Genomic DNA, 19,068 nt, shown 5'->3' on the forward strand with positions numbered 1-19,068 from the left:
CATTGTAGAAGCCAGTTGGGATGTCCTTCCCATTCTCGCAAATCTCAGGCTGCCTTTTTGCTTTTTCAGGACTTATTTCTCTCATAATGCCAGTTAATGATACCCATCTTGAGTTGACATCATTTGGATTAAAATGCTAAGGGAGAGAGATCATTTTTCTTCCTTGTAGAAAAGTCTTTACACAGGGGCTGGCGCTGTGGCGTGGTGGGTTAAAGCCCTGGCCTGAAGCGCTGGCATCCCATATGGGCGCCGGTCCTAGTCCTGGCTGCTCCTCTTCCGATCCTGCTCTCTGTTATGGCCTGGGAAAGCAGTACAAGATGGCCCAAGTGCTTGGGTCCCTGCACCCGCGTGGGAGACCCAGAAGAACCTCCTGGCTCCTAGCTTCGGATCGGCACAGCTCCGGCCATTGCAGCCATCTGGAGAGTGAACCATTGGATGGAAGACCTCTCTCTCTGTCTCTACCTGTCCTCTCTATGTAACTCTTTCCAATAAATAAATAAATCTTTATTTTCTAAAAAAAAAGTCTTTACACAGTAAAAGTAGATCGGCTATCTCTTCAGTGATATTTACTCTCGAAGTGAATGGTAAGCATTTCATTCATCAGGGATGGAATCTGAATTGTTCAGTAAATCCCCACATGGGATGATGATTTTTTTATATAGCTTGAAGGCAGGAACATATTAAATAGGTCTGCCCATATGACTCTGATCCTCTTTCTCAGTCTTAGCTGTAAAGTAACACAACTTTGGACTTTACTGTGCATTGAAATGCTGTAGATATTTTTATAATGTAAAAAAATATAGAGAAATACTATAGATGTGATTGTTAACTTTAAAAATTAGGAGTAAAATGTGACCAAGATTAAAAGCATTGCTTTGTTTTCCTATTCAAAAGGATCCCACTTGCACATTCAGAGTAGCCAACCTGCTTCCCCTCTGGTCAGTGCTTGATAACCAGAGCACATACAAACAGAATCCCCTTTCATTGCTGCTGTTAGCTGTGAAAGAGCTTTATTCTTCCCCATGTCCCCGAATTCTGAAGCTGGTACCGTTCCAAGGTGTCCTGAGTACAGATATCTGGCTTTGGATTAAATCTCCAAGGAGTTTTATATTCACTGCCCACTTCCCATGGAAGTAGAAGTTGTAATAATTATTGCAGATATGTGGAATTACAGATTCAGCAGCATTGTTTGCTTTGCTTCTTACACATTCGGTACTGAGTCACTGAATAACTTAATTTCCAATTGTGAAATTGAAGTTTTTCTGGGTAGCGGATTTCATTACGTCCACTTGAAATTAAGGCAAGTTATTTAATACCTTTTAATTAGATCAGAATGTTATGAGATAAATGGTTGGATTTTATTTCCATGCTGTTGGAGAGAAGGCCATAACTTACAAATTTATAATCATTAAGAATGCATTTCTGGGGCTGCCGCTGTGGCTTAGCGGGTAGAGCTGATGCCTGCATCAGCTTTATGGCACATATGGCATCCTATGTGGGTTCTGGTTTGAGTCCTGGCTGCTCCACTTCTGATCCAGCTCCCTGCTGGTGGCCTGGGAAAGCAGTAGAAGATGGCCCTAGTCATCGGTCCCCTGCACCTGCATGGGGGACCTGGAGGAAGCTCCTGGTTTCAGGTTGGCCCAGCTCAGCCATTGCGGCCACTTTTTGAGTGAAGCAGCTGGTGGAAGAACTCTCTCTCTGCTTCTGTGTCTCTAACTCTGCCTTTCAAGTGAATAGATAAATCTTTAAAAAAATGTGTTTCCTCAAGCTTGGTAGATTTCTGTGAATGAATTCATAAACCACTTAGTCCTTGTGCATGTGTTTTAAAAGAGTGTGAAATCTAGTTTTGAGACTTGGAAGCAGGGTGTACTTCTCAGGTCTGTGCTGAGGCCCATACCCGAGTGAGAATCCGTGTCTCACGAGTGCTTCCCCCACCTCTCCCTTGCTGCTCTCGTGCCATCCCCAAGGACGTCCCCAGCATGTCGATGAGCACTCGTCTGTTAGCATAGCATGCTGGGGAAAGTGCCCTCCCCTTGCTTAGATTCCCGTCAGCTGGGTGAGGGCCTGTACCCCACCCCATCTGTAGAGCATACTGCTTTACCACTTCCAGACGTAGTAGCCCCGCGGGTTCCAGGCTCCGTGCGGTGTGCTGTGGGAGGTCGGGGAGACTGCCCATCCTTTCTGTGTGTGCCTGGGATGGCAGTGCACTCGCGCCTTGCAGCCCCAGTGTCCTCTCTGCATGTGAGCTTCCCCACTGCTGCCTCTCTCTGTTGGGACCCCAAAAGGAGCTGAGCTCTGCACCCCACCTAACAACTTCACTGCCGTGCCCAATGCTTTGTCCTGAGTGAGCCTCGTCAGCCTCTGAGCACTGCCTCGAGGTGCCTCCTTAGGATGAGCACCCTCCGAGACGGCACGAGGGCCCATTTTCAGAGGGTTCTGAAGCCAGGAGGTGAGCCAGCCACACCACCCACCATGTCTGGAGCAGGTGACCAAGGAGGCACATGCCCTGGAGCAAACCAGAAACTGCTGTGGGAACGCCTTGCTCAGATGAGCTATTAAACCTCGGCATTTATCTCTTACAATTTAAGAAGAAAAAGATTTTGTTGAGGGTTTTGCTACTTGATTTCCATGGAGACAGGGTCTATGTTTCTGCTCAGTATCTGCTTTAAGACAGTGACTTTTTTTTTTTTTTTAAAGATTTTGAGAGACAGAGCTATAGAGAGGGAAAGACAAAGGTCCTCCATGTGCTGGTTCACCCCACAAGGCCACTAGCAGGGAGCTGGACTGGAAGAGGAGCAGCTGGCTCTCAGACTGGTGCCCATAGGCGATGCAGGCATTGCAGGAGGCAGCGGAAGCTGCTACACCACAACGCAGGCCCCACCAGTGGTGGTTTACGAAGGCTTTTCATCCATTCTGTCTCCTGCCAAACATACACTCACACAAACACCCCTGGTGGCCTTCTGCAAGAAGAGTGGTGCCGAAGGGCAAAGATGCAGATGCGAGCCCCTGGAGTTTGCTAGTGCTGGTCCTGCTGTGACCCTGGCAAGGTGGCCGTTCTCCACCAGGTACATTGCCCAGGTGCTCACCGCGTGCACTGGGTGTCCCAGGCAAAGAACGTCTACCAGCTGGGGAGAAGTTGTTGGAAACCCAGAGGGCATCAGGCCAAAGGACAGACGCGTGGGATCGTGCAGAGAGCAAGGTGCAGATGGAGGAATTGGGTATGTCTGCAGCAGAGAGTGCACACGGAGTCTAGGAGAGGAGGCGGAGAAGAGTGGGTGGAGGTCACTGAATTCTGGCCCAGTCAGCCATAGAAGTTAACTACTTGATTTTTAAAGATTTCTTCAGATTTTCTGCCAGGTAAGAATGCTAGTGGTTCCAGGTGGATGCCAGGGAATTGAGGTTGAGATACGAAGTATGTCTGTCTCGGCTACCTTAGCCTTGTCCACTCAGCACATGGGCTTTTTCTCTTCACAGAGCTTTGTACTAACTTGCATTGTATTTAAAATATCGATGATAGTAGTTGTAACAGCACTTGTGATGATAGAAATAGTGAGGTGGTTACTAGACTAGACTCGCCACAGGGCTTTGATTTTTAACCTGGGGCAAAATCCCGTTTTCATTGTGGCTGTTGTACCAGTACTTAGGACTGACTGTTGCAAACCTGTCGAGGGAAGCCCTTTGTGGGTTTACTTCTTTGGATGAGAAGACAAATCCTCTTGCTATGAGAGTGGAGTGATTCTCCACCTAGACATTTTATTCCTCTGGAATTAGCAGATACAGCAGAGTGAATAACTTAAGAGTTAGAGGGACCCTCTTGTACCCCTTCTCTGAGCCTCTTGGAAGGATGCATATGGAAATATTAGTAAAGCCAGCAGCTGTCTACCCTATCTCTTGGAGACAGGTGGATTTTGGTAGTTCAGGAGTATATGAGATTCAAGGATTAACCACTTACTGTCAGTTACTATAGAGAGTTAGCCTGATGGCTATTATTATTAATCTATTGTATGAATACAAAATAATGAAAGTACATGGTTGATGGAAATTTAAGTTACTTGTCTAGTACTTAGTCAATTTCTCAACTATGGTTATACATTTTAGTCACTTTATTATACCGACATTTTCACCTTTTATTTCAGGTGGATAGGAAGAAGAAGCAAACCCATGAAAAATTATTTTTAGACTGAAATAAATTACACAACCTTTCTCTGAGTTTCTTGTATAAGGGAAAATTTGCAATTTTTCACTTAGCTTTTAGTTGTACTATTTTAAATACATAATTATAATTTGTTAAAACTAAATACAGCTGTATTCAGAGTGAAATGTTAGTCTGTTTCCCCTCTGCCCCTCCTCTCGCCAGAGGTAATCATTAGCAGTATGATGTGTGTTTTCCCGGCGTTTCCTGTGCTGTGTGTATTATATAGACTGTGTGTACCTACATGCAGAGGCAAATAGATTGGAGCTTGTTGGACGATCTGTTTACCTAAACCAAATCTCAGAAGGGGATGCTTGTCCTGTATGTGTATGATTCGAGTATGATTGCCTTTCTTGCACAGTATTCCTCAGAGCTTTTTTTTCTTTTCACCCAGACTATTCATTTGCCTTTTTTAGGAACGTGAAGCAATTTTAAAATATACTAAGCCTGGAGAGAAAGCAAACATATGCATATATTTAGAAAGTTGGACTAATCTTGTCAGGGTATAAAGGCAGAGCTGGAATAAAGGTAGTAGATTCAATAGGAATAAATAGTAAAAATTGCATTTGACTTAAAAAAAATCAGTTATACTTGACAGTAGCACAGGCATGGACTAAATGAGGCTGTGTCCGGATGCAGTCTTGAGATATGTCAATGGAAATTGCATACGCTTGAGAGAGGCCTTAGTCTTCTGATTCTTTCTGAGTAGACCACTTTCAGAATTCTGTACGCAGGCAGAAAAAAATCTAAGGAAAACACAGTGAACCCAGTGATTTCATTTTTGTTTGGAGCAATGTGGATGCTATCTAAGTGGGTTTGCATGGCCACTATTCATTACAAAGTGAATGGTGATAATAGAGTTTAGATTTCATAGACTATAAAATGAAATACTTGGTGGATTTGTGGAAAGTAAGAACTTGGTATTTTTAATATAAAAACACGTGAATAGGAGCTGTATTTGGACCATAATCAAAAGAAGTTTCAACAGACCATGGTCTAATTCTTGCTACTAAAAGTATGGTTCCTGGACCGGCAACGTCAGCATAACCCATCACCTGGAAGCTTGCTAGAAATGCAGCCTCTGGGCCCCTCCTAGACCAACTGAACAAGCTCCTGTACTGTAACAGTATCCCCAGCTGATTTTCATGAACATTAAAGATTAAGAACGTGAAAAATTCCAAGCTCTCAATAGTGTTTGATGAAAGATTTAAAAAGACTAGTGAGGTGCTATATCCAGATTTCCTTTATGCCTTTCTTTTTAACTTTTATTTAATAAATATAAATTTCCAAAGTACAGCTTTTGGATTACAGTGGCTTTTCCGCCCCATAACGTCCCTCCCACCCGCAACCATCCCATCTCCCACTCCCTTTCCCAACCCATTCTTCATCAAGATTCATTTTCAATTGTCTTTATATACAGAAGATCAACTTAGTATATACCAAGTAAAGATTTCAACTGACTGCACCCACAAAGACACACAAAGTATAGAGTACTGTTTGGGTAGTAGTTTTACAGTTAATTTGCAGAGTACAACACATTAAGGACAGAGATCCTACATGGGGAGCAGGTGCACAGTGACTCCCGTTGTTGATTTAACAATTGACACTCTCATTTATGACATCAGTAATCGCCCGAGGCTCTTGTCATGAGCTGCCAAGGCTATGGAAGCTTCTTGAGTTTGCAAACACCGACCTTGTTTATACAAGGCCATAGTCAAAGTGGAAGCTCTCTCCTCCCTTCAGAGAAAGGTATTGCCTTCTTTGGCCCCTTTCTTTCTGCTGAGATCTCCCTCACAGAGATCTTTCATTTAGGCTTTTTTTTTTGTTTGTTTGTTTGTTTTTTTAAACCACAGTGTCTTGGCTTTTCATGCCTGCAAAACTCTCATGGGCTTTTTAGCCAGATCCGAATGCCTTAAGGGCTGATTCTGAGGCCAGAGTGCTGTTCAGATATGCCGGTTTTTTTTTAAGATTTATTCTTTTTACTTGAAAGGTGGAGTTACAGATAGAGAGGAAGATACAGAAAAGCAGATCTTCATCTGCTGGTTCACACCTCAGATGACCACAACAGCTCCAGGCTGGGTCAGGCCGAAGGCAGGAGCTTCTGGGTCTCCCAGATGGGTGGCGGCAGTCCAAGCACTTGAGCCATCCTCTGCTGCTTTTCCTAGGCCATTAAGCAGGGAGCTGGATCAGAAGTGGAGCAGCTGGGACAAGAACTGGCACTGCATGCCAGCATGGCAGGAGGTCACCTGTGACACGATATTTTCTACGTACAAATGATCTATTACTTTAGGTAAAGTAAAAAAGAAAAATGAAGGGTGATGCAACAGTGATGGCTTCTTTGACTGTTGGATTGTCCTTCTAGGCCATCTCATCATTCTGTGCACACTTTTTTTTTAGTAAATCAAAATGATTGAGAAGTGATGATTCCTAGGATGATTAAATGGCAAAATGTTTTAAAATAAAACAAGACCACTAAGATCCCATAATGTATCATAGGTTTATAAAAGGGCCCATTAGATTCATGTTAACTGCAAAATAGAGTTTGATTCTACTTTAAGAATAAATAAGCCAGGGCTGTTGTAGTGTAGCAGGTAAAGCCATTTCCTGCGATGCCAGCATCCCAAATGGGTGCTTGTTCAAGTCCTGGCTGCTCCACTTACCATCCAGCTCCCTGCTAATGGCTTGGGAAAAGCATCAGAAGACAGCCCAAGTAGTTGGGCCCCTGTCACCAACATGGGAAACTTGGATGAAGCTCTTGGATCCTGGCTTCAGCCTGGCCCAGTGCTGGTCATCATGGCCATCTAGGGAGTGAACTAGTGGATGGAAGATCTGTCTCGTCTCCCTCTCTTTCAAATAAGCAAATCTTTTGTTAAAAATGGGAAGGGCAGTGCTGTGGCATAGTGGGTAAAAGCCACCACCTGCAGTGCCAGCATCCCACATGGGCACCAGTTTGAGTCCTGGCTGCTCCATTTCTGATCCAGCTTCCTGCTAATGTGCCTGAGAAGTCAGTGGAAGATGGTCCAAGACCTTGGGCTCCTGCATCTATGTGGGAGACTAGGAAGAAGCTCCTGGCTCCTGGCTTCAGATCGGCACAGCTCTGCCCATTGCGGCCATCTGGGGAGTGAACCAGTGGATGCAAGACCTTTCTCTCTGTCTCTGCCTCTCTCTGTAACTCTTTCAAATAAATCTTTAAAAAATAATAGGATGAGTAAATGTTTCTTTGTTCTCTAGAACAAACTTCAAAAATAAAATTCAAAAAATGAAATTGGGTCCAGTTGACCCTGACACTTAACAGAGCTTTACGAGATTTCACAATATACTGGAAGCCAGGTCACACGTATGAAAAAAGTAGGTGTGTGATGTAATATGAAATAAATACCAAGTGGTTATTGTGACAATTCAGAGAGCTTTGTTAATTCATATGATAAGTATTAAGTGCTCGCATGCAGTGACATTGTTCTTGGAATTAGAGACAATTGGAGCTTACATTTTAGTGGGAAACCCGGACAGTAAGCAAATGAAGTAGCAGTAAGAGTCTGGGGAATGAAGAGTGCTGTGAAGGGACCACAGTGGTGCCAGAGGGGCCAGTGATCCTCCGCCACCTCTGTAATAAGGCCTTTGGGAGATGGTCAGGGGGACGAGGAAAAGGCTGCCAGCTGACCAGATTCTGAAGGAAATGAGACGGAGCGCTGTGGGGCAGGAGAGAGCCTACAAAACCACCGCGGTAATAGTCTGGTCGTTACAAACCCCCTGTCCCCTTAGCTGAGTGGAACTGTTGTGCAGCCTCAGGGTGGTCAGAAGCCCAGCTCCTGGTACTGTGGTCAGGCCAGAATCCTGAGACACTACAGCTCAGCCAAGGGGCATGGGCCTAGCTGGGTGACCGCCCCATATCCTGGGAACTCTGAAACCTTCCCATCTGGATGAACCCTGACAAATCTTCACTGAGCTGTAATTCAGGTCACGTGCAACAGCGCCACCCTTGAGCCTGCAGTCTGTTTGCACATTGTAAATTGGGGAACACACCCAACTTAGAGGAAGTGTATCCAGTGCCTGATAAACACAGCCGTGCAGCGTTGCTCACTGTCTGGTTTCTGTGTGTCACCAGAGGCAGTGGCTACATGTAAACGTTCCCCGGACTCTTCATTACCTGATTGAGAACTTAGATTCTGAGTAGGCAATGGGCTAGAAACGCTAACTGGCTTCCTGGCTCCTTCCCGGGAACAGTAGTGAGAAGGCAGGATGTTGAGAGGCTGGTCCTCTGAAAGGCAGTTCAGGGTATCGGGGTAAGATGTGCATCAGATGCATGGCAGCCACTGAGTTTGTTTGTTTGTTTTTTTTTTTTTGTTTGTTTTGTTTTTTTTTTTTGACAGAGTGGACAGTGAGAGAGAAAGGTCTTCCTTTTGTTCACCCTCCAGTGGCGGCCGGCGCATCGCGCTGATCCAAAGCCAGGAGCCAGGTGTTTCTCCTGGTCTCCCATGGGGTGCAGGGCCCAAGCACTTGGGCCATCTTCCACTGCCTTCCCGGGCCACAGCAGAGAGCTGGACTGGAAGAGGAGCAACCGGGACAGAATCCAGCGCCCCGACCGGGACTAGGACCCGGTGTGCCGGCGCCACAAGGCGGAGGATTAGCCTATTGAGCCACGGCGCCGGCCGAGTGTTGTGTATTTTTATGTTTCCACTTTATCCATCCTCCAAACTGTTTAGTTTCAGTTATAGTTGTGAACATAGTGAGTTTCTTCAAAAACATGCAAGGTGACTGGGAACAGTCCCCCAGTGGTCTGTCTGAAGGGGTTCCAACATTTGTCCGCCTTCCTGAGCCCTGGGAACAAGGCAGGACACTGTGTGATGGTATCTCATCTGTCTCCTGGCAGGAAATCCCGCCGGTCTGTGCAGATGGGCCTTGACCCTGACACTTCTGGAACATTGTCACAATTGGGTCAGGTTACTCTGAAACAGGATTTGACCAGCTTAGGAATTTATCCTATTTCTCGACTTATTGTCCTTGAATGCGTTAGATTGTTTCCTGTGAAATACACCAAAAAAGAAGAAAGTAAGGATTTACACAGGGTGTCTCCTTTTAAACTTAAGTCTTCTTCATGACCTTAATGGCTTTTGTTAATTTTAAAAAGCAGTGTGGACAGACATTGTAGCACAGCAGGTTAGGCCACTGCTTGAGATGCCTACATTCCACATCAGAGTTCCTGCCCCTCCATTTCTTTTTTTCTTTTAAGATTTTATTTACTTAAGAGGTAGAGTTAAAAAGAGACAGAAAGGTCTTCCATCTGCCGGTTCACTCCCCAAATGGCCACAATGGCCGGAGCTGTGCCGATCAGGAGCCAGGAGCTTCCTCCAGGTCTCCCAGGCAGGTGCAGATGCCCAAGCACTTGGGCCATCTTCTGTTTCCCAGGCCATAGCAGAGAGCTGGATGGGAAGAGGAGCAGCTGGGATACAAACTGGCACCTTTATGGGATGCTGGTGCTGCAGGCAGAGGCTTAACCTATTATGCCACACCCCCGGCCCTGCTCCTCCATTTCCGATCCAGCCTCCTGCTAATACATCCTGGGAGGCAGCAGACGAGAGTACTAGGGTCCCTGCCACCTCTGTGGAAGACCTTGATGGAGTTCCCAGCTCCTGGCTTCACCCTGGCTGTTGGGGACATTTGAGGAGTGAATGTCTCTCTCCCTCTTGCTTTGCTTTAAAAAAGAAAAAAATGCAGGTCTCCTATGAGGGCAGCAGGGACCCAAGGACATGACCCATCATTTGCTGCCTTCCCTTGCACATTAGCAGAAGTTAGATCAGAAGTAGAGGAGGGACCCACGCTTTGGCGTAGTGGGTAAATTCACAGCCTGCAGTGCTGGCATCCCATATATGGGTGCCAGTTTAAGTACCGGCTGCTCTCCTTCCAATCCAGCTCTCTGCTATGGCCTGGGAAAACAGTGGATGATGGCCCAAGTCCTTGGGCCCCTGCACCCATGTGGGAGACCCAGAAGAAACTCCTGGCTTCGGGTCGGTGCAGCTCTGGCAGTTACAGCCATTGGGGCAGTGAACCAGTGGATGGAAGACTGACTCTCTCTCTGCCTGCCTCTCTCTCTCTCTCTCTGCCTCTCCTTCTCTTTCTCTAACTCTGACTTTCAAATAAATATTTTTTAAAAATGCAGTGAGTCTGTGTTGGAAAATAGCTATTCAGATTAAGTCTCTTTAAAACACTTGTAAAATTCAATCAACATAATAGGATAAACACCAAGATCTTGAATCACTGGGTTTCTATAAAACAATGTCCATGGTCAACAAATACTAACTACAGAATACCTAAGACATAAATAAGGAAAGGAAAATGAGGAAATGAAAGAGGAAGGAAAGGAGGGAGTGAGCAAACGAGTGAACATGGGGAGTAAAGGAAGAGAGGGAGAGGAAGGGGAGAAAGAATGGAACCTGGAGCCCTGTCATTTAGATGAGGGAAAGCACAGGCGGAGTTCGTGGTGGGGCTCATTTCTACCTTGCTTCCTGCCTCGGCTTCTCTAGAGTGACTGACTCTTAATCATGGACTGGTTGCAAAGCAGTCCCCACAGTGGTCCCAGACCTTCCCGTGTTCTGGGGACTCTGAAACCTTCTGATCTGAATGTATAAACTCTGACGAATCTTTACTGAGCTGTAACTCAGGTCATGTGCAACAGCGCCCCTGTGAGCTTGCAGTTTTCAAGAACAGACCAGGAAATGACCTTCCTCTGAGATGCTGTGGGTTATGTTGACCTGCAGGTGATGCGGGTAGGGATGGGTGGAAGTCCCAGTCAGCATGGTGGTGGCAAAAATCCAAACATGCCCTTCTTGGCTTTCCTGTTTCCCAAGTATCCTCAGAAGCGTGGTGATCCAGTCTGCCAGCACTGCGAGCTGTGGACTCCCTGGCCATGAAGCCAGCTTAGGTTTCTGGAAGAAGTCGGTGTGGTGGGTCTGCCTCGGAGGGGTCACCGCTGCCTCCATGTGGCCGCTCCTGGTGGTGGAAGGAGTAGGTGCAAGGCATGTGGATGTGCTGTGCTGCTTCCTGGTTGTAGGGATGAGCGTGGGGCTGGCGGTGCCAGTGGTGCTGGCCGTGATGTGGTTTGAGGCTGGCTGGCTTTAGGTGTTGTGAGTTACAACTCTTCAGTTAGATCAGTCCGATTCTTTTCTGTGAGTTCTACTTTCCATATGGAATCATTTCCCTTTGGCACAGAGAACATCGTTAATATGCTGTGTGGAGCATTTCTGCTGCTTATAATTTCTTTATTATGCATATGTGAAAATGTCCTTGTTTAACTCTTATTTTTGAAGGATATTTTGGTCTCTTCCCCTGTAAGTCCCCAGGCAACCACTGATTTGCTGTCACTATAAAAGGTATATTTTCTAGAATTTTATATAAATGGATCATCTTGCTGCTTTGCACTGTAACGGTTCTGAGACCCAGCCATGTTGTGTGTACATCGGAAATCCATTCCTTTATAATGCCTAATAGTAGTTCACTGAATATCTTAGACTGCACTTACTACCTGTTTATGGACCTTATATTTCCTAACTATTACAACTCAAGCTGCTATGAATATTTGTATACAGATCTTTGCATGGTAATGTGCTTTGTTTCTTCTTGGGTAAATACCTGGAAGTGAGGGCTGGCACTGCAGCATGCTGGGTAAAGCTGCTGCCTGTGACACGGGCATCCCATATGAGCACTGGTTCATGCCCCACCTACTCTACTTCCAGTCCAGCTCTTTGCCAGAGGCCTGGGAACAGCAGCAGCAAATGTTCCAAGGGTTTGGGCCCCTGCCACTCACATTGGAAACTCGGGTGAAGCTCTTGGCTTGGGCCTGGCTCCCTTCTCTGCCCTATCCATTGCATCCATCCTAGAGGAGTGAACCAGTGGATGGGAGATTGTGTGTGTGTGTGTGTGTGTGTGTGTCTTTATAGCTCTTTCAAATAAATGCATTTAAAAAAAAAAAACTAGAAGTAGCATGCTGGATGATACGGTAGGTCTGATTTTGTATTTTGTAGGTCTGTGTTTGTCAGACTCTTCTGCAGAGTGGCTGTGCCATTTTGCATTCCTGTAAGCTGTAATAAGTAGTCAGGGATACGCAGCTAAATATGGCCCTCTCGGCTTCCAGTCATCCCATTTTCCAGCTATTTGCTGTTCACAGCCACAAATTGAATTGCAGGTCATGGAGTATGCGCTATGGTATGGGTGCAAGGGGTTATTCTGTAAGTGGGTTCAGGGTTGTTTGGCAGAGTCCTGTGGCCTGGGCAGCTTGGAACAAAGTCTGGAGGGACTGTTGTGGCCATGGTAGGCCTGTTTGCTTGGCTCACGGGATGTTTGTTTTTCTGTGACAGCCAGTGGCAAAGGATAGCCCAAGAGGAGCCCTCTGCAGTGTGGAGGTCAAGGCTGCACCTCTCTTGCTCAGGTCTGAGGGCTGATCTCTTGCCCTCTCCTCTGATCTGTGCCAATTCTAACTACCTCTAACAGTCCCACCCCTCAGTCAGTAACTCCCGTCACCATGGCAGTTCTGCTTCCCTCCTCTTAGTTGTTTGCTGTTTGCCTGTCTACGTACGTCACAGCTTGTCTGTATACCTTTGAGCCTGACGCTATTTGCTTTTTCTACATGTGATAAAATATTAATACACAGATCCATTCAAAACTGGTGTTTGAATGACTGAAGCGCAGCACGGAGCTGGTTGGTTCCCCCCAGCTCCTAGGTTGTGACGTAAATCTTGAGGAATGGTCCAGCGGGCTCTTGCGTTTACACATGCAGAACCTAGTGTTTGTGTAGCTGTTGCTTCCTTGCCCAGGCTGTGCTCTGTTGTGCTTGGCTAAGTAGACAACCACTACAAAACTCTGCTTAGGCTTACATTTTACTACTCCAGTGGGAATCTTGGTGTTCTTCTGTGGTCTCATCAGTGTCTTTTTCAGACTACTTCTTTGGCTATATTAAATAACCCAGAAATACAGAGATAAATTTTACCAGGCTTCTGGCTTCCCCAGAGTGGCTGTATTTCCGCCCGTCATACATATGGGTCACTAGAGCCCCTGGCCATTGGTGTGTCGCCAGTGAGTCAAGCATCAGTGCATTCGTGCATGCCAGTCTTTCTTGCCAATACTCTCTCATCTGCTCCTCCTTGACAGTGATCTAGAATCTTTGAAAATTCAGAGATAGCATCGTCGGTTCTGGAAGCTCACCCTTTTTAGGAAATCTAAGTGAAAGTGCTTTTCGCTATATTCTTGTAGCCCACTTTTGTAAGCCTTGCTTGTAATATTGAAGACACTAGTACTGTAATTTTTTACTTGTTTGTTACTCTCTGTAGACTGAAAACTGTGATAAGGGCCATGTCTCATTAGACTTTGTGTTTCAACATCTAACAGTGCTGGCATATAGTTATGCTTAAATAATTGATTAATGAATCAGTAAGTTCGTGGATGAAAGAGTGGAATGCATATTTGCATTAATGAATCAGTAAGTTAGTGGATGGAAGAGTAGAATGCATATTTGTATTCATCATCTTCATTCTCTGTTCCATTCATATATTCCCTTTCTCTGTGTCTGCTCTGCGTTTCCATAAGGTTGTAGCAATAATGTGAGCTTTGCAACATTCAGTTAGTTTTCTTTAACTGAAATGCTGGCAAGTGGATTTTGAACCTTAGCAAACAAACAAAGTTTAAACATTTGTTCATGGATGTGGTAATGGAAGAAAGATTTCATTGCCACTAGTTAGCAGGTGAGTACATCTGTGAGATTCACAGTCCTTGCTCAAGCATGGAGAGGCCTCTGGACAGGTGTGCCCTAATCTAACAGCACTGCAGATCATACGCCATCACATTGAGATGTTAGGGAACCAGCCTTGCTCAAGTCTAGAGGTCTCCTGAGGTGTCCTACATGGAAGCCAAAGATAAAAATAGTGTTTAGTGGTGATCCTTTGACACAGCAGTTGGGTCGCTGCTTTGGATGCCCACAAACCCTATCAGAGTGCCCACTTGGAATTATGGTTCCTTTTCCAGTCCAGCTTCCTGCAGATGTGCACCCTGGGAAGGCCAAAGATGACAGCTCAAGTACTTGGGTTCTTGCAAACTGTTTGCAAGACCCAGATAGCTTCTGGCTTTGGTTGGCCTGGCCCAGCCCTCACTGTTGGAAGCATTTGAAGTGTGAACAAGCAGGTGGAAGATCTGTCTATCCCTTATAAGTAGTTACATAAGTACTTATATAAATTAAGGATGAGCCAAGAAAAGATATTTAAAAAACATTGTTTGAAAAACTTACAAGCTTGATTTAACCAAAATATTTTTTGTAGAGAGTCTGTGAAATATTAAAGTTCGTAATCTACTGGCCAATAGTAGTAGGTGCCAGTAATTGTTATTCTCTAATCCACATCCTCCTTCCTAAAGTTTCCAAAGACCTAAACGTCCTTACACTCGCTCTCCAATCAGAGTCAGGAATGAGGAGCAGGTCCCGAGACGCATGCCCCCCCCCCCCCCACACACACACCGTGTGCGGGTGCTCCTTTCAGATGCCTGGGAGTTGACTCTCCACCTGGCCACTGGGCTTTGAGAATGAGAGGCATTCGGCGTCTTGACCGGCCTGCTGCTGTTGAATGTTCATTGTGTTGCACATGAACTTCTGAGGCCAGTATGCTCAACCCGTGTGATCAGAGACCAGTCTGCTGGCCAACTCCTCCGGCAGAACCTTGAGTAGTGCCCTGTCTTCTCCTTTGGCACCAGGAGGGCTCTGTAACTTTGCAGCAGAGGTAGGGAACACCACGGCAGGTGTTAGAGCAGTGTAAAGTAGAGCTGAGCCAGCCAGCGTGTCAGCCTTCAGATCCTTGGCAGCAGTAGCCTTGCTCTGCTAAGGTGGCAGTAATTGATGTGGTGTACCCAACTGACCATCTTTCCTGGAATGCTGACTAGAAGTTGATGTTTTAAATGCCTTGAAAACGGGCCCATGCCGTGGTGCAGGTTAAGTTGATGCCAGCATCCCATATGAGCGGTAGTTCAAGTCCCAGCTGCTTCACTTTTCCTCTCGCTGCTGCTACTGCACCTTGGAAGGCAGCAGAAGATGGCCCAAGTACTTAGGTCCTTGCACCCAAACTGAGAGACCCAGATGGAGTTCCAGGCTCCTGGCTTTTACTTGCCCTAACCCCGGCTATTGTGGTTATTTGGGGAATGAACCAACAGATAGAAGTGCTCATTCTTTTTTTCCCTCTCCCTGTAAGTCTTTCAAATAAATCTTTAAAAAAAAAAAAAAGTTGGAGGGGCCAGCATTGTGGTATAGTGGATAAAGCCGCCTCCTGCAAGGCTGGCATCCCATATGGGTAGTGGTTCATGTCCTGGCTGCTCCACTTGTGATCCAGCTCTCTGATAATGGCCTGGGAAAAGCCCTGGAAGATGGTGCAAGTCCTTGGGCTTCATCCATCCATGTGAGAGACCTGGATGAAGCTCCTGGCTCCTGGCTTTGGTTTTGCTCAGCCCTGGCTGTTGCAGCCACTTGGGGAGTGAACCAGCAGATGGAAGGTCAGTCTGACTCTCCCTCTCTCTGTGTAACTGTGGTTTTCAAATAAGTAAACCCTTTTTTTAAATAAAGCTTGAAAACTAACAAAACATAATAGAGTAGCTATGGTGCTCAGTTTCCTTACCTGATAAAGAGATGTTTAAAATTTTACCTTCAGTTTGATGAAATACAGTCTGGCTGGTTTTTTGTTTGTTTGTTTGTTTTTGTTGTTGTTGTTTTGTGTTTTTTTTGTTTGTTTGTTTGTTTTTTGGACAGGCAGAGTTAGAAAGGTCTTCCTTCCCTTGGTTCACCCCCCCAAAATGGCCACTATGGCTGGCGTGCTGTGCTGATCCAAAGCCGGGAGCCAGGTGCTTCCTCCTGGTCTCCCATGCGGGTGCAGGGCCCAAGGACTTGGGCCATCCTCCACTGCCCTCCCGGGCCTCAGCAGAGGGCTGGACTGGAAGAGGAGCAACCGGGACAGAATCCGGCATCCCAGTCGGGACTAGAACCCAGGGTACCGGCACCGCAGGCAGAGGATTAGCCTAGTGAGCCATGGTGCCCGCCCTGGGTTTTCATTTAACAGTTACATTTATGTTCTGCAGGAATAGGCTTCACTGTTGCTTGCTGTAACCTTGTTAATGGCAGCAATGGGAGCTCTTATAGAACAGCTTTGCCTCTTTGAAAGGCAGGCAACAGGGAAAGAAAAAGGGAGAACAGTCAATCTTCAGCCACTGCTTCACTCCCCAGATACCCACGGCAGCCAAGGCTGGGCCAGGCTAAAACCAGGGACCTGAAACTCCATCCAGGTCTCCCACAGTGGTAGTAGGAACCCAAGAACTAGAACCATCATCTGTTATCTCCGAGTATGCACATGAGCAAGAAGCTGAATCAGAAGGCGAGTAGTAGGGTCTCCACCAGGACTCAGTCCCAGACGCTGCAATATGGGATGTGGGGGTCCCACGTGATGGTTTAACCCACAGTGCCTGCCCGTGCCTGTCTGCATCTTAGACAAAAGTGGAATTAAAGTCAAATAACCCTTCAATGTGCAAATGCACCAAGCCTGTTCTCCTGGACGACTCTTGTCGAAGGAAATCAAAGGGGAATTGCTCCTTCCAAATCTTCACGCGTGCTGTTGTGAAAGGTGAGGCTGCCCTAAGCCTTTGTGGTCGAACACCCTTGTGGCTGGGACCTTGGTGATTCTGTTGACTACCTGTTGCTTGTGGCTTAAGAGCTTTATCTGTATACACACACACACACACACACACACACATATATATAATCAAAACACTTAAATCATTTTTTCTTTCTCTTTTAGGAGCAACTAAAGGCCCTTGATGATGAAATTAATGCTTTTTTGGACAATATGTTTGGACCTCGAGGTGGGTGTGCTGCTCAAGAATTGAATGTGGGACGCACACAGGAAGAACGCCAGTTAGTAACGGAAAACAGTTCTCTGATTCCTGGTGTCCTGGAAACAGCAGGGTCCTTAACGTTTAGGAACTGACCTTCCCCCAGCACATGTGGAAGGCCCTGGTCTACTCCCACACAGCCTCTCCCACCACTGAAGACACTGGGGAGCAGGAGGCCAGACGCCATGACACGCAGTGCTCTGCTCCAGGGTCCCTGACCACCAAGCCAGGCCGTCACTTTCTTTCCAACTGTTTTCTATTCTTTCTCTCTCTCTCTCTGCTACCCTCACGTGCACAGTCATATGTATGTATTTCTGTCCTTACAGGCCTTGTGAGCCCAGGGCTATGGGGAGAGCTTGGAAGTGTCTCAGTTGTTCTCCCATCACCAGTCACTTAGAGGTAGCTGTCCTCTTCTGCCCTCTCCCTCCTCCAGCCTATGAAGCTCAGCTAAAAACTAAAGAGCGTTTTAAGTCATATTGTGTGGTTCTATAGCTTAAAACTCATCATTGTCTTCCCATTGCCCTTGAGCCAAAAACTAGACTTCCTGTTGTGGATTGCTTGGTTCGAACCATCCGGTCCCAGTTACCTGTGAGTCGGTGCCCAGCCTCCTGGTGCTTCAGGTATCAGAGTGGCATTTTCTCTAAAGCAGGCCCCCAGTATTCTCCATTGCTTTCCTTCACAGGCTACAGCCGCTTCTCCCATAAGGGCAGGAACCATCGCTAGTGCATACACCATTTATCTCCAGGGTTCATTACAGTTCGGGACGGGGGATGGGGTGGGCGGCGCTGTGGCATAACAGGTAAAGCTGCCACCTGCATCCCATATGGGTGCCGGTTCGGGTCCCAGCTGCTCCAATTCGGCCATTTGGGGAGTGAACCAGAAGATGGAAGATCTGTCTCTCCGCCTTTCAAATAAATAAGTAAATCTGTTTTTAAAAAGTTCATGGAAAATGGAATTAAAAAATATTACAGTTCTGGGAACAGATTAGGCACTGCATATTTCACAAAAAAAATTCTAGACAGAACGTTTTATCCCACCTGAGCCTTTGTGGTTCACGGAACTGAGGAAAACCTGTAATTCTCTGCAAGTTATTTCCTTGGCAGTATTGGGAGAGAGGGGAGGGGGGAAATGAGATGTTTTCGTTTAGTTATTCATATCACTCCCCAGTTTCTCTCCAGGACCATAAACTGTTCTAACTGAATGACTGTACAGTTTGAATGTAAGGAAATGCTGATAGTGTGCAGCTCTTAGAAACATTTTCGTGTGGTCTCTGTTCCTTGCGTGTGTCCTTGCCATGACCCTGTGGGCTGGACAGGGCAGAATGGCAGTGTCCTCACCGTTGTCTTGGGATGGTGGTGGCCAGGACAGGGATGATTCAGTGGCGGGCAGGACCCTCTGCTGAGGCCTGCAGGACATGGGGAGGAATGGCAGCGTCTTAGTGACTGTGGCTTTCTGTTGGCCACTTCACGAGAGGGTTGACCAAGCCTCTGATGCAAGTTCATACCAAACGTTGTCAGATCAGCATGATCTGGAATTTTGCAGATGTGAGATCCACTGAGGAAAGATTGTAGTCATTTACTCTGCTTTGGTCATTTTTATGGAGATTTCCTCTGGAGCCAGGAGATTATGAAATTGCCAGTTGTCAGTCAAATCACACATACGACAGGGTGTCTGGCTTGTAAACCCTCAGGAGTGCTTTTCCCTTCCTAAACGTGGCACAGGCTTCGTTGACTGGCGCGTCAGGCAGTACGTGTCTCGGAGGTCTCCTAGGCTTCTCTGACCTGCATTCTGTTGGTGCTACCAGGGGATACTCCCCTGGGCAAATAGCTGATACAGCCTTGTCTCTCGAGTTCCACAGATGAGCAGCGTTACTAGAAGTCTCTCTTCTCATCTCTCAGTTGCAATGATTATGATTGTCTTTAACAACTCAAGCAAACATTTACAGATTTATGGCACAAGACGATGAAACCGCT

At 46.4% G+C, this 19,068-nt stretch overlaps 1 protein-coding gene across 1 annotated transcript in view; it reads left to right on the plus strand.

The window, feature by feature from the left end:
• ELOVL2 (ELOVL fatty acid elongase 2) overlaps positions 1-19,068 on the plus strand; it is a 61,303-nt gene that overhangs the window by 23,838 nt on the left and 18,397 nt on the right. Inside the window, exon 2 of the mRNA XM_002714176.6 lies at positions 17,002-17,065. Within this exon, the coding sequence (XP_002714222.1) occupies positions 17,002-17,065 (64 nt within the window). The remainder of the gene's footprint in view (positions 1-17,001; positions 17,066-19,068) is intronic.

The sequence above is a fragment of the Oryctolagus cuniculus genome, chromosome 5 (genome assembly GCF_051225735.1).
Source record: "Oryctolagus cuniculus isolate XC-2025 breed Fujian yellow rabbit chromosome 5, ASM5122573v1, whole genome shotgun sequence".
NCBI classification, from domain to species: domain Eukaryota; kingdom Metazoa; phylum Chordata; class Mammalia; order Lagomorpha; family Leporidae; genus Oryctolagus; species Oryctolagus cuniculus.